Below are 12,064 nucleotides of genomic sequence, written 5' to 3'. Positions count from 1 at the left end.
TTGTCTTTTTTAGTTGATTTTCTTCCCAAATCCCATCCTTTCATATTTGGTTTATTTGGAACTATACTTTATCATTTCTTTTTATTTGTTTTCTATGAGGTTATTTTATCTCATTACTTGGGTCACGAGTTTGGCGGGTTAATCTGGGTTGACTCATGTATTCTTTTGTGTCTTTTATTTATTTATTTATTTTTAATTTTATCCTTCAACATTAGATTTGTTGGGAATTGAGCTTCATAATTTGTTTCAATTTACTTTCTATAAAGTTATTCCAGTCACATGAACCAAGTTGTGAGTTTAGCGGGTTAACCTAAGTTGACTCAAGTTGTTTGGTTTTTTGTATTTCTTTAATTGAATTTTTTTAATTTCATCTTTCAACATTAGGCTGATGAGGAATTGAGTTTCATAATTTGTTTTGATTTTCTTTTTATTAGGTTATCATGATCCTATAATCTAGGTCATTAATTTGGTAGGGTATCCGAGTTGATTGGATCGAACTACTATGTTTTTGTCTCAATATTTTTCTTAAAGAGATGTTGTTTTAAATATCTTTTTAGTCAAACTATGTGTTAATAGTAGTTCAGATTGTTTTTGAACTCGTCAAGTTAACTAGATCATATCGAATTAATTTTTACATGATTTAATATTTTTATTAGAAAACTCATTAGTAAAACCTTGATATTTTTTATGTTAAAAATAATTGATCTGTAGAGTTTGAGTAGCACAAGAAATAATCAAGTTATTATAGTAAGATAAGAAAGTTACTGTATGGTAACTAATGAATAGCTAACACGAGTTCACCTAATCCCACTTATTTAAAAAGATACAACAATTTTTTAAACAAGTGAAAAATTAATTTTGGCGTATTAAAAATTAATACTTAAAGAAAGCTTAGGCTTATAATTGAAGGTAGACGTTGATAATTTTAACTAGAAGTTAAACAAAAAGAAGAAGAAGAAGAAGAAGTTTTACTGTCAAACCTTACCGACATCCAAATTCGTAAAACAAAACATCAAATCAAAATTAGAAAAACAATTCCAACAACAATAGAGCATCCATCACCCATTAAGCCCAGCCCCAGCTCCATTATCTGGTCTACTGTCAAATCAAAGCAACAAACAAATATCAATTATTTTTTAAATTATTTTTTATTTAAAAATATATTAAAATATTTTTTTTATTTTTTTATAATATTAGTACATTAAAACGATTCAAAAATATTAAAAAATTAATTTTAAACAAATAAAAAATTTAAAAATTTAGAAAACGTCATTTGAAGCACAATTCCAAATAGCCTTTTAGGGTATATTTGTTTACATGGTGTGGCTGTGTTTTTTTTAATAATTTTTTTTGCTTCGTATTAATTTTTTTGTGCTTTTTAATCATTTTGATATGTTAATATTTACAATAAATTTTAAAAAATAAATTAACATTATTTTGATGCATTTTCAAACGAAAAACATTTTAAAAAGTAATTGTTACTGCAATGCCAAAAACTACCTTAATCATCAGAAAAAAAATATGTTGGATCCGATATTAAATTCTATTTTATTATCATTATTAACTTAATTATTATTATTATCATCATTATCATTACTATCATTAATAATAATAATAATAATATCATCACCATTGTCATCATCATCATTGAAAAAATAAAAACCTTGGACTTGATTTGAATGATAGAATTAAAAATTATACAAAATTTGATAAAAGGGCCAAGAAAAACAATAAAAAAACAAAAGAAAAGGGACCAAATTGAAATCACTATTATTCTCATTGAAAAAACAAAAATTATAAACTTGTTTTTGAAGAATAAAATTGAAAGTAATAAAAACTTTCACGAAAGAACAAAGAAAAAAAATTAAAATTAAAAGCAGAGGAACTGAATCAAAACATATTATATATACAAATTAAAAACCAAGAGTTAAATTAAAAATAAATAAAACTTTAATAAAATGGAAAATAACAAAAATACAAAAATTAAAACTAAAATTACTGAATTTGAAATAACAAGACAATGAGGATTTGGGTTAGGTAGTAGCTTAGCAGGGGTGCCTGGACAGAAAGCAAGAAATCTTCTAGTTAAGTCAAGAAATATCTGATTTGTTTTGACATTATATGCTTAAAATGGGGATTTATACTCAAATTATTTCCAAAATTCAAACTTAAGCCAAGAATATATTATTTACATATGCTGCAAGAAAAATATACTGTATACAAATGAAAAGCTCAATAAAAAAAAGAAGTAAAACACAGAAAAGAATCTGCAGTTCCATCTCTGGAGAAGAAACAAAGCCTAAGATACAGTTGCTATGCCCAAACCCCAGGTCCATAGCATCAAATAGAACTAGTTCTTCGATCATAACAATTAAAATGAGAATTTCTTTCAGGAAGACGATATAACGATCCTTTGTTTTTGCTGCTGCAAGAGAGAAGTTGTATACATTTAGTGTTTTGTTGAAGTAATGTCTACCGCGGTTCAAACACTGTGAAGCTGATGTCATTCCTAGAAGCTGATCGAATACTGCTTGATGAAGTCTCCGGTTCAGGAAAATTTCTTTCTGTGTAAAAACCAGGCTGTTTTGGCTGAGGCAGTGAGATCTCACTGCTCAACATTACTACCACAGTTGACATGCTTGGCCTATCATCGGGTCGTTGTTGCACGCATAAAAGACCAACCTGAATGTGTCTTAGGATTTCAGATAAAGAAGAAGAGTCATCAATCGTTATATCCATCAGCTCCAATGGCCTCCCTTCATTCCACAGTTTCCATGCCTGCAACATATTAGAAGAATAAGTTCTTCAAATTCGTTCTCCTACTACTGGAATTGAGCTAATTCCCAAAAAAAAAAAGAGGAAAGAAACATTGCCAAAAACATGTCATATCATTTGGAGAGGTCTTCAGAATTGAAAATGCAACTTGACATCTTTCATATCACTATTTATACTTACATGCCCAAGAAGGTTGTGGTTGTGATCAGGGTGGTAAAATCCTCTGTTTTTCTTCCCACTCACTATCTCGAGTACTAAAACACCAAAGCTAAAGACGTCAGATTTGATTGAGAAGAGCCCATCGACTGCATACTCGGGAGAGATATAGCCACTGGAAACAACATTGAAAAGTAAAATTAAACTTCATTTCATTTTCTTTCTTGGCCGCTGAAAGAAAAGAAGAGGGAAAACAGAATGAATGGTGTAACAAAGTGCTGGTATACATACTAGGTTCCCACGATCCTATTAGTATTGGCCTCTATTTGATCTCCCCCAAATATTCTGGCCATGCCAAAATCTGATATTTTTGGGTTCATAGAGTTGTCTAGAAGCACGTTGCTGGCTTTGAGATCCCTATGGATAATCCTCAATCTGGAGTCTTGGTGAAGATAAAGAAGCCCTCTTGCAATGCCGCCAATTATGTTCATGTGTGTTTGCCAATCAAGTAGGTTTCTGCTTTTCTTATCTGAAAAATTCCTCGAAAAAATTAGTCCAATCATGACTTATTGAAACTATAATGCAAGGAGAACAGACGAAATATCCATGTTTACAGCAGAACGAACCGAATATAAAGTTGTCCAAGCTTTTATTTGGCATGTACTCGTAGATTAACATTCTTTCATCTCCTTCAATGCAACAACCAAGAAGCTTTACAAGATTGCGGTGCTGAAGTTTGGCAATCAATATAACTTCATTTTTGAACTCTTTCAGTCCCTGTCCAGAATTCTTTGAAAGCCTTTTCACTGCTATTTCTTGTCCATCGGTCAATGTTCCCTGAATGTTCAACAAAAGTCAACAAACCCACCCTTGAATTAACTTATATTGGCAGTATGATGCAATTTTACCTTGTATACAGATCCAAAACCACCTTCTCCCAGTTTGTTATTGTATGAAAAGTAATCTGTGGCATTCTTTATAGTAATAAAATCGAATGCCGGTAACTCCATATCATCCTTCCTGCCGCTCTCATCCTTTAAATTATCAATGCGGATGCTTGACGTGTAGGCTAAATAGTTCAAGATTAATTAGCCGTTAACAATTATATATTAGAAACAAAATGAGTTAAATCTTTAATTAGGTTCGGTATCCACAGTCAAGCAACAACTGGCTTTGTTACGAAATTGGTAATTGATCTCATTTAATCCTTTATTTGCATGCTAATCCTGTTTAATTTGTGATACAAAATCAACAACCTTTTTTTACCTTGTCTAGTCTTCCTTCTTCTCCTCATGTACAACATGAATCCTAATACAAGCAACACCACAGCAGAAATCAATGTGCCAATAATGATCCTCCTTCGCTTCCTCTTACCCGTACTTTTCTTTTCATAACTACCTGAAACATTGGAAGAGTAGGAGACTATTAAGTAGACAGCCTGACAAGTTCGAATATAAGCTGTCATTGGATGACTCCAAACTTGCAAGATTTATCCTGTTCTTACATCATTCAAAATTAGTTTTAGACGTTCGCATCATAAGTAGTTCCTTAAAAGAAAGTAAAGCAGAAGAAAGACTAAAAATATGAAGTAAGGAAACATACTTAGTTCTGAAGCAGCCATTCGTATGTAGAGATCCTGCCCACCAAGCGGAAGATGTTTAGTGTCCCTGAGGTCATCAAACCAAAGGTAGCAGCCACTTGCTCCTCTTCTAATATCTGAATTTCCGTAGGCCACACACGAGCAGTTTGAAAGGCACATATTCCTACATTCAACTAGGCTCATGCTAGTATTCACCCAGGAGTCAGACATGTCTGGCAATTTGACACCAGTGAGCTGCAGAAATCCATCTCCATTTTTACAACCAAGCTGAGTTCGTCTAACACAACCACCAGACCAATCTTGTTTATTCCAGCTCTCAGGAGTTCTTGGTATGAAACTTTCCAAGCAGGAACAGACGGCTCCATTACTGTTGCTGCAAATACCGTTGGCACTACACAAGATATAAGTGTCACACTGATCAATCTGCACTACAGAGTAAGATCCCCAAAGATTAGTTTGAGTTATCCATGTGAGACGCTGTGGTGTGCCCGAAGGATTTATCACCAACCTTGATGGAACTGAACTGTTTAGAAGATCAAACGTGTAATAGGACTCGGTGGCAGTTGAAACAAATTGTTCTCCGTAAACAGTATTCGATATCGTTTCGGGGACTCCTCCCCAACGGAAACCGTTCCATATGCCAGTTCTATATAAAATTGTAAGACCCTTCATAAGCAGCATCTGGTTATATCCGCGAGGATCCAACCGAAATGTAAAATCACCTCGAGCAGGATCATCTGCACTCTTCCAAGATGATATATACCTATCAAGACCAGTCACCAAATTTTTTCCCCACTTCATGCCTGGAAGTAAGGTTTCACTCGGATAATCAAAGCTTTGCCACAAAAAGTTATCCGGGTTGTTGTCATTTCCATCTTTCACGGCAAGATTTCCCGAATCCAAGAGCTGTACAACAGGGTTCTGGGCAGTTCTTGAGACATTAGATGACCAAACAGCATGATTAGTGCTATTGAACAGAACGAGAACTCCTTGACCAGTTACATTTAGTACTCCTAGCCGATTCACGAGTGGTTGTTCTCTGTTGGCCACCCAAACAACAGTTCCAGGGGTTATTTTATTGTACCATATCCCCAAGTATCTATTACTTGAACTTCCTGGGCTAAAAAATCCCAGCCCAAAACTTCCATCGGCTGAAACTACAGATTCTCCATCTTTTATGGACTGACCAGGAGCAAGAGTGTCCGATATGGCAGAGATTTTTACATCGGAAATCAGGAGGAAGGTGCACAAAACGATAACTCTAAATCTTTCCATTGATTTTCCCAGTAGTTTTCATTCTGTGCTTTCGCTTTCTATATTGCACATGATAACCACTAGTCTAGACCAATAATACTCTAACTTTGCAAAATCCTGTGTATTTTACACAAACTTGCAACATAATACTCGTTCCCTTCCAGGAACCTAATTATGGGAACTAAAATCGTGGTGTTGAACAATGCTGTGATCAAATGACAGATGCACAGTTTCTGCCCTCATAAATTGAAATATCACATGTTAGAAATGTATTACTCTTCCTTCGTAATGTCAATGAATCATAGAATCTTCCATTGACAATATGATTTAATATCATGTTGAAAATCAAAGATCATATTATCAGGTTTCCTTTTTGACCCGATTCCTTAGGCTGAGATTCTAGACTTCATAGCGGAAACATAGAAGCCGACAAGAAATTTTTAATTCATATAAAAAAACAAGTCGTCCTCTTTAACCTACGAGACAATTTTATTGTTTAATGTAAGTGGATTGGTTTAGCTGTTGCTATCAGGAATGGACCCGATGTTTATTATTAATTCTCATTATATAATGGCAGTAAGAACCGGATCATGCCTACCATTTATGGCTTAATTAATATTTCAAGCTCACCAACTTTATACTTAAGTATATTTGAACTATATTCCTTTTCATTTTTGTACACTGACTTTTTAATGGTTTCAAAATTGAATACTTATATAAAAACCTGTTATTTTTTGTTTAATTTTCAATTATATGAATTTTCGTTACTTATATAAAAACCTGTTATTTTTTGTTTAATTTTCAATTATATGAATTTTCGTTTCTTTGATTAAAATAATAAATTCTTTATTTTGTATTAATAATTAAATTATTAGTTTTTATTAATCATAAAGTAGTTTTTAGCCTTAATGTAAAACTTAGGTAGCTTACTATTGATTAAAAGTCATTTCTTCTTAAAACATTTATTTGAATTTAATATTCTCATTCATTAAATATAATATCAGTTTGGTGGAACATTTAAAAAACGAAAAATGGATGGAATTACTTAATTCATATAAGCAAAAAAGTTTGTGTATCATGAGAATGATTAAAAAAGTTTATTTACTCCATTGAGATAAAACTAAAGTTTATGTACTAACAGCAAGTTAAGTCAAAGAAAAATAGACGAAAGTACTTGATTTGAATATTTGAAAAAAAAATTGATGTAGCCAAACAAACAAAAAATCAAAGTTTTTGTACAAGAAAAGATGTTGAATTAATAGTGTAATTATCCCTTTCAATTACATATCATATTTTATGATGGTAGGTTGTTAGATATAACTAGTCTAGATATTTGCACTTCTCACGGGCCGGATTATATTTTTTTGTATGTACGTGAGAAAATAATGTTCAAGTGTTGAAATTGAATAAAAAAACATAAAAAATTAGTTTTGATCAACTTAAGTTAATATGATAAAATTGTAACTATGGTAATTAGGATCGATTCAATTCAAGATATCTTATCAAACTCATGACCCACATCATGAGATTGAAATAACTCGATAACAAAAATAAAGAGAATCATAAAGTTTTTTTTTAAAAAAAATTATGCTAACTTTTTATATCCATAACCTGGATCATTAAACCCGAAGCACTCAATCTAGAAAAACCATGAAATTTAATTATCAATCAATTAAATATTAAACGATAAAATTGAAAAAAAATTCATTTATACAAAAGGATTTTAAATAATAGTAATTAAAAGAATGAGAATAAAAATTGAAAAACAAAATAAATCTTATATTTGCTTTAAGGGTGGAATTAAAAACAAAAATCAATTTAGTAAAGGGATCAAAAAATATTCAAAAGAAGGAGGATCAAAATTGACATAAAAATAAAAAATAATATTTTGATTGAAGGGTGAAATTGAAAAGAATAATAATTTTTACAAAAGGACCAAGAAAAAAAATAAAAATGAAAACAATGAGGACCAAATTGGAAAACATAATACCATCAATTTGGATTGAAGGATGAAATTGAAAACTAATGAAACTCTTACATAAGGGCCAAGGAAAAAAAAATTAGAAATCCAAAGAATGAAGACCAAATTGAAAAATATAATATTTGATAAATTGAGAAAGATGAATTTGAAAATAAATAAAACTTCTATAAAATGGCTAAGAAAAAAATTAAAAATCCAAAGAATAAGGACTGAAATTGAAATATCAATAACCAAGAGGGTCAAGTTGTAATTTTCAAGGGAGGAGAGAAAAAAAAAAAGAGGAAAAGTTTATCGATGACAAACTGGACCACCACGGGAGACGCGCGTCATACTGATAGAAAAAGGATATGATTGCACTTCCAACAAAACAAGGTGCCACATGCCCCATCCAAAGTGAGCAGGTGCCTCTCACGCGCCTCTGGGTGCGTCACATGTTCTTGTCTTTTCTTTAACAAAATATCAAATTGCCTCTAATCAGACATGTTAATATATATAAAAAAAACTTTTGGGAAAAAGATGAAAAAGCCCTTTGAGACTAGTTTCAATTTTGATCGTTTTATTGTATTTTTTATATTTGTTCAAATACAAAATTACCTCTCATATAACATGATAATAACAAAAAAAAATAAGTTTTAAAATTGATGCTTTTAAAAGCTTTTTGGTCTTATCATTGTGCTTTTGAGATGAGAAGAAATATAATTACTGGTGATAAATTTGAAAATAATTAATGTGCCTCGTGAAAGGATTTTAATATCTTCATTAACTAGTTATAGGTTTTTTTTTTTGGTGAGAAGGGAAAAAAATCATTATATTTTTTTGGTGAATATAATTTCCCAACTAGTTTTAGTTTTTATTAATAGTAATAACTCATAACCTATATATTTTACAAGTCCGAGAATATTAATCTTAAAAGGTGAACTAATTATCGCTTTCAAGTACATATCACATGTACACATGAATTTAACATGATGATCCATTAGTTTAGTAATGTAGTAAGAAATATTTTTTAATTAAAAATATATATATTTAGAATTTTTTATTTTTAATATTAACATATCAAAATTATAAAAAAAATTAAATATATTAATTAAATATTTTTTAAATAAAAAAATAATTTAAAAAACACATTAAGAAATAAAAATAACAACAAGAACTAACCATTTTTCTAAGCCCCTGACACGATGAAGTTACCTTAAAGTAAAGTCGTCTTTACAAAGTCAGAGACGGCTGCAGCTGAAATTAGCTTAGTGCGTCGGGGGAGGTGTTTGTAAAATCTTGCTTTGACCTTCTGGAAGAAATGATGTACAGGTCTTGATATAATTTTTTATTTAATTAATAATTAGATCGAGCTTAGATTTTTTAAAATGTTCTACAAATAAATAACTAATTGATATTGAAAAGGCCATCAAGTTAGACCCATAAATCATTGTTTTTATCAGTTTTATTATTTTTCCATTTAATTTTAGATTTTCTATCTTAATTTTGGATTTTTTTTTCATTTCTCGTATGTAATTGATTCTAATTTTTTTTCCTTGTTTCCTAACCTATAAAATGGAGTTCATGGTGTCGAGACTTCTTCATCTTTTTTCTTCTTCTTTTTCTTTTTAAATTCTATCTTCCTTGATCTTTGATTCATTATTTTCTGCATCGCACAAACTTGATTTGAATTTTTAAACAGTTTCCTTACTGAAATGTAAGGAAGTACCTATTGAGAAAATCCATACTAAATTATCATGAATTTTGAGTTGAATTGAACTTAATCCATAAACTTTAATTATTATTTTTAATACTATGAATTGTTTTTTTATTTAAAAAAACAGGCTTTTTTGTCCAGGTTTTTATCCCTCTGATAATCTTCTTTAGGCCTTCAATTCTTAATACAGTGTCCGCCTTTTCCAACCAAATCGGTATTCAATTCCCAGATATTTTTGGATGTTTTTTTTTAAGTATTTTTATTTAAAAAAATATTAAAATTAAGTTTTTTAGAATTTTTTATGATTTTAATATAATGATGTTAAGAATAATAAATTAATTCAAGAATAAATTAATTTACTATATTATCAAATGAAAAGCATCTTACACTATAATCTTATTAATCTGTTAAAAATTAATTTGTGTCTCCGTTATTCGTTAATTAACAGATCAAGAAACTTCTATAAAAGTCTTCGCTCTCGTAAAAATGGGTTTTTTAAGCCAAAAAAAAAAAGTATTAAAACACTTTCAAGCCTTCATCATCATCTACGTTTGAATTCTTTGAAAAACAAAACTATACACGCACGGCACGGGGATCAAGCCTAGAATTTCATGAACAAACCTTGAAGACAAGTCAAAGACGCCTTTGAGGTATTTATTAAAATATTTGAATCTCACTCCACAACACATCAAGAAGCTAGAAAATGTCAAACTTGCAAGTTTCATGCCATCTTGATTCATCAACCACCCGAGCCCCTAAACCTAACAATTGTTTTTTTTACCTTGGGGATGGTAGGAACATTATCAAGAAGCTCTAATATACTTGCTAGTTGAGATCAACTGCTACTCAAAATGGATTGAAATTGCACCATTGAAGAGATTAAGAAAGAAAAAAATTACAATTATATTCTCAAACACCGGGGTAAATAGGAAGCTGCTCCAATAGTAGTTAGGCTTTTTCCCTCCTGCACAGGACTTAATCTCCTTAAAGAAAGCGACATACTCGTATCTTGATCTACATTATAACATCAACTAAGTTTAGTTATAACTAGTTACATGACCCGCGAGATGCCGCGGGTCAATAATTTTTACATAAAAATATCAAAAAAAATTAAGATCTATAAATATTAGGTCTTTTTGCAAAACTATACCCAAGAGTCTTGGATGTGGCTGCAACGCCGAATCCAAGAGTAATATTTATAATATTAATAATAACATTAAACTTGCATGACCCAAATTTAAGTGGGTCTGACTGCAATACCAGACCCAATAGTCTTGGATGTGGGTTTGACTGCAAGATCATGTCATAAAAATGTGATAATTAAATAGATTAATGAAAAAGAAAAAAACCAAAAGGAAGAAAAAAATTAATGAAGAAAAAGAAAAAATCTGAATTAACTAGGTTAACCCTTCAAATCAGGTTAACCTGTCAAACCTTGGATTCGTGTCGTGAAAGTTTGATAACTAAATACAAAAATAAAATTGACAGGTTAACACAAAATTAACTGGGCTAACTCGTCAAACCAGGTTAACCCGTTTGAACATTAACAAACTAAATTAAATGAAAAAAATTAATTAAAAAGGAAAAAAACAAACAAAAAGGCATCAGCCTTTTCACCGTGGACTCCAGTGTGCAGTCCACAGTTAAATGCATAAAAACAGCAAAAAAAAAAGAAAAACTAAAGGCATCAGTCGATAACTAAATAGAAAAAAATTTAATATTGATGAACTAAATTAAATAAAAAAATATTAAATAAAAAGAAACAATAAAAGAAAAAAACTTATAAGAAGAAAAAAAACTAATAAAGAAAAAAAAATCTAAATTAACTGAGTTAACTCGTCAAACCTGAGATCCGTGTCATAAAAGTCTGATAACTAAATAGAAAAAATTTAATATCAACAAACTAAATAAAAAAATTAATTAAAAAGAAAAAAAAAAGAAGGCATCAGCTTTTTCACCGTCGACTGCACTGTGCAATCCACAGTGAAAGACATTAAAAAAACAAAAAAAAAACTAAAGGCTTCAGCTTTTTCATTGTGGACTGCATACAATATTAAAAGATGAAATCGGAAGAACAAAAATAATGAGGAAAAAGAAAAAAATCTGAATCAACCGGATTAACCTGTCAAATCATGTTAACCTGTCAAACCTGGAATTCATGTCATGAAAGTGCAATAACTAAATAGAAAAAAGATTTATTATTAATGAAATAAATTAAAAAAGAGATTAATTAAAAAGGAAAAAGCAAAGAGAAAAAAAAACCTACAAGAAGAAAAAACTAATGAAGAAAAAGAAAAAAAATCTAAATAAACTGGGTTAAACCGTCAAACCTGGGATCCATGTCATGAAAGTCTGATAATTAAATAGAAAAAATTTAATATTAAGAAACTAAATTAAAAAAATTAATTAAAAAAAGACAAAAAAAACTAAAGGCATGAGCATTTTTACTGTGGACTGTACTGTGCAATCCACAATAAAAGGCTTAAAAAGGAAAAGAGAAAAAAAAAACAAAGGCACACTCCACGGGTTAAATTTTTTTTCTTGCATAAAAAATACCAAAGAAGGGTAAGATCTAAGAGTGTTAGGTCTTTCTGCAAAGATATGC

The 12,064-nt window shown here is 30.3% G+C and overlaps 1 protein-coding gene across 1 annotated transcript; it reads right to left on the bottom strand.

Moving 5' to 3' along the window:
- Positions 1-2,117: 2,117 nt before the first annotated feature.
- LOC133703361 (G-type lectin S-receptor-like serine/threonine-protein kinase At4g27290) lies at positions 2,118-6,144 on the bottom strand. The gene is made up of 7 exons (XM_062127839.1): positions 4,534-6,144; positions 4,198-4,329; positions 3,840-4,000; positions 3,558-3,768; positions 3,223-3,460; positions 2,956-3,106; positions 2,118-2,778 (listed from the first exon to the last, which is right to left on the bottom strand). Exons 1-7 carry the CDS (start codon positions 5,804-5,806, stop codon positions 2,473-2,475), a joined length of 2,472 nt encoding a protein of 823 aa, XP_061983823.1. The 5' UTR covers positions 5,807-6,144; the 3' UTR covers positions 2,118-2,472.
- Between the last annotated feature and the right edge of the window lie 5,920 nt (positions 6,145-12,064).

This window comes from Populus nigra, chromosome 9, assembly GCF_951802175.1.
Source record: "Populus nigra chromosome 9, ddPopNigr1.1, whole genome shotgun sequence".
Taxonomy (NCBI): Eukaryota; Viridiplantae; Streptophyta; class Magnoliopsida; order Malpighiales; family Salicaceae; genus Populus; species Populus nigra.
This window is presented reverse-complemented; position numbering and strand designations above follow the sequence as displayed.

What these genes read in the sequence shown, in the direction of transcription:
- LOC133703361 (XM_062127839.1), bottom strand. Translation starts at nt 5,806, where the DNA reads ATGGAAAGATTTAGAGTTATCGTTTTGTGCACCTTCCTCCTGATTTCC. An exon ending in AAGAAGGAAGACTAGACAAG is followed by an intron (nt 4,001 to 4,197) that starts GTAAAAAAAGGT and finishes TGAACTATTTAG; the next exon opens with CCTACACGTCAAGCATCCGC. An exon ending in CTTGGACAACTTTATATTCG is followed by an intron (nt 3,461 to 3,557) that starts GTTCGTTCTGCT and finishes GGAATTTTTCAG; the next exon opens with ATAAGAAAAGCAGAAACCTA.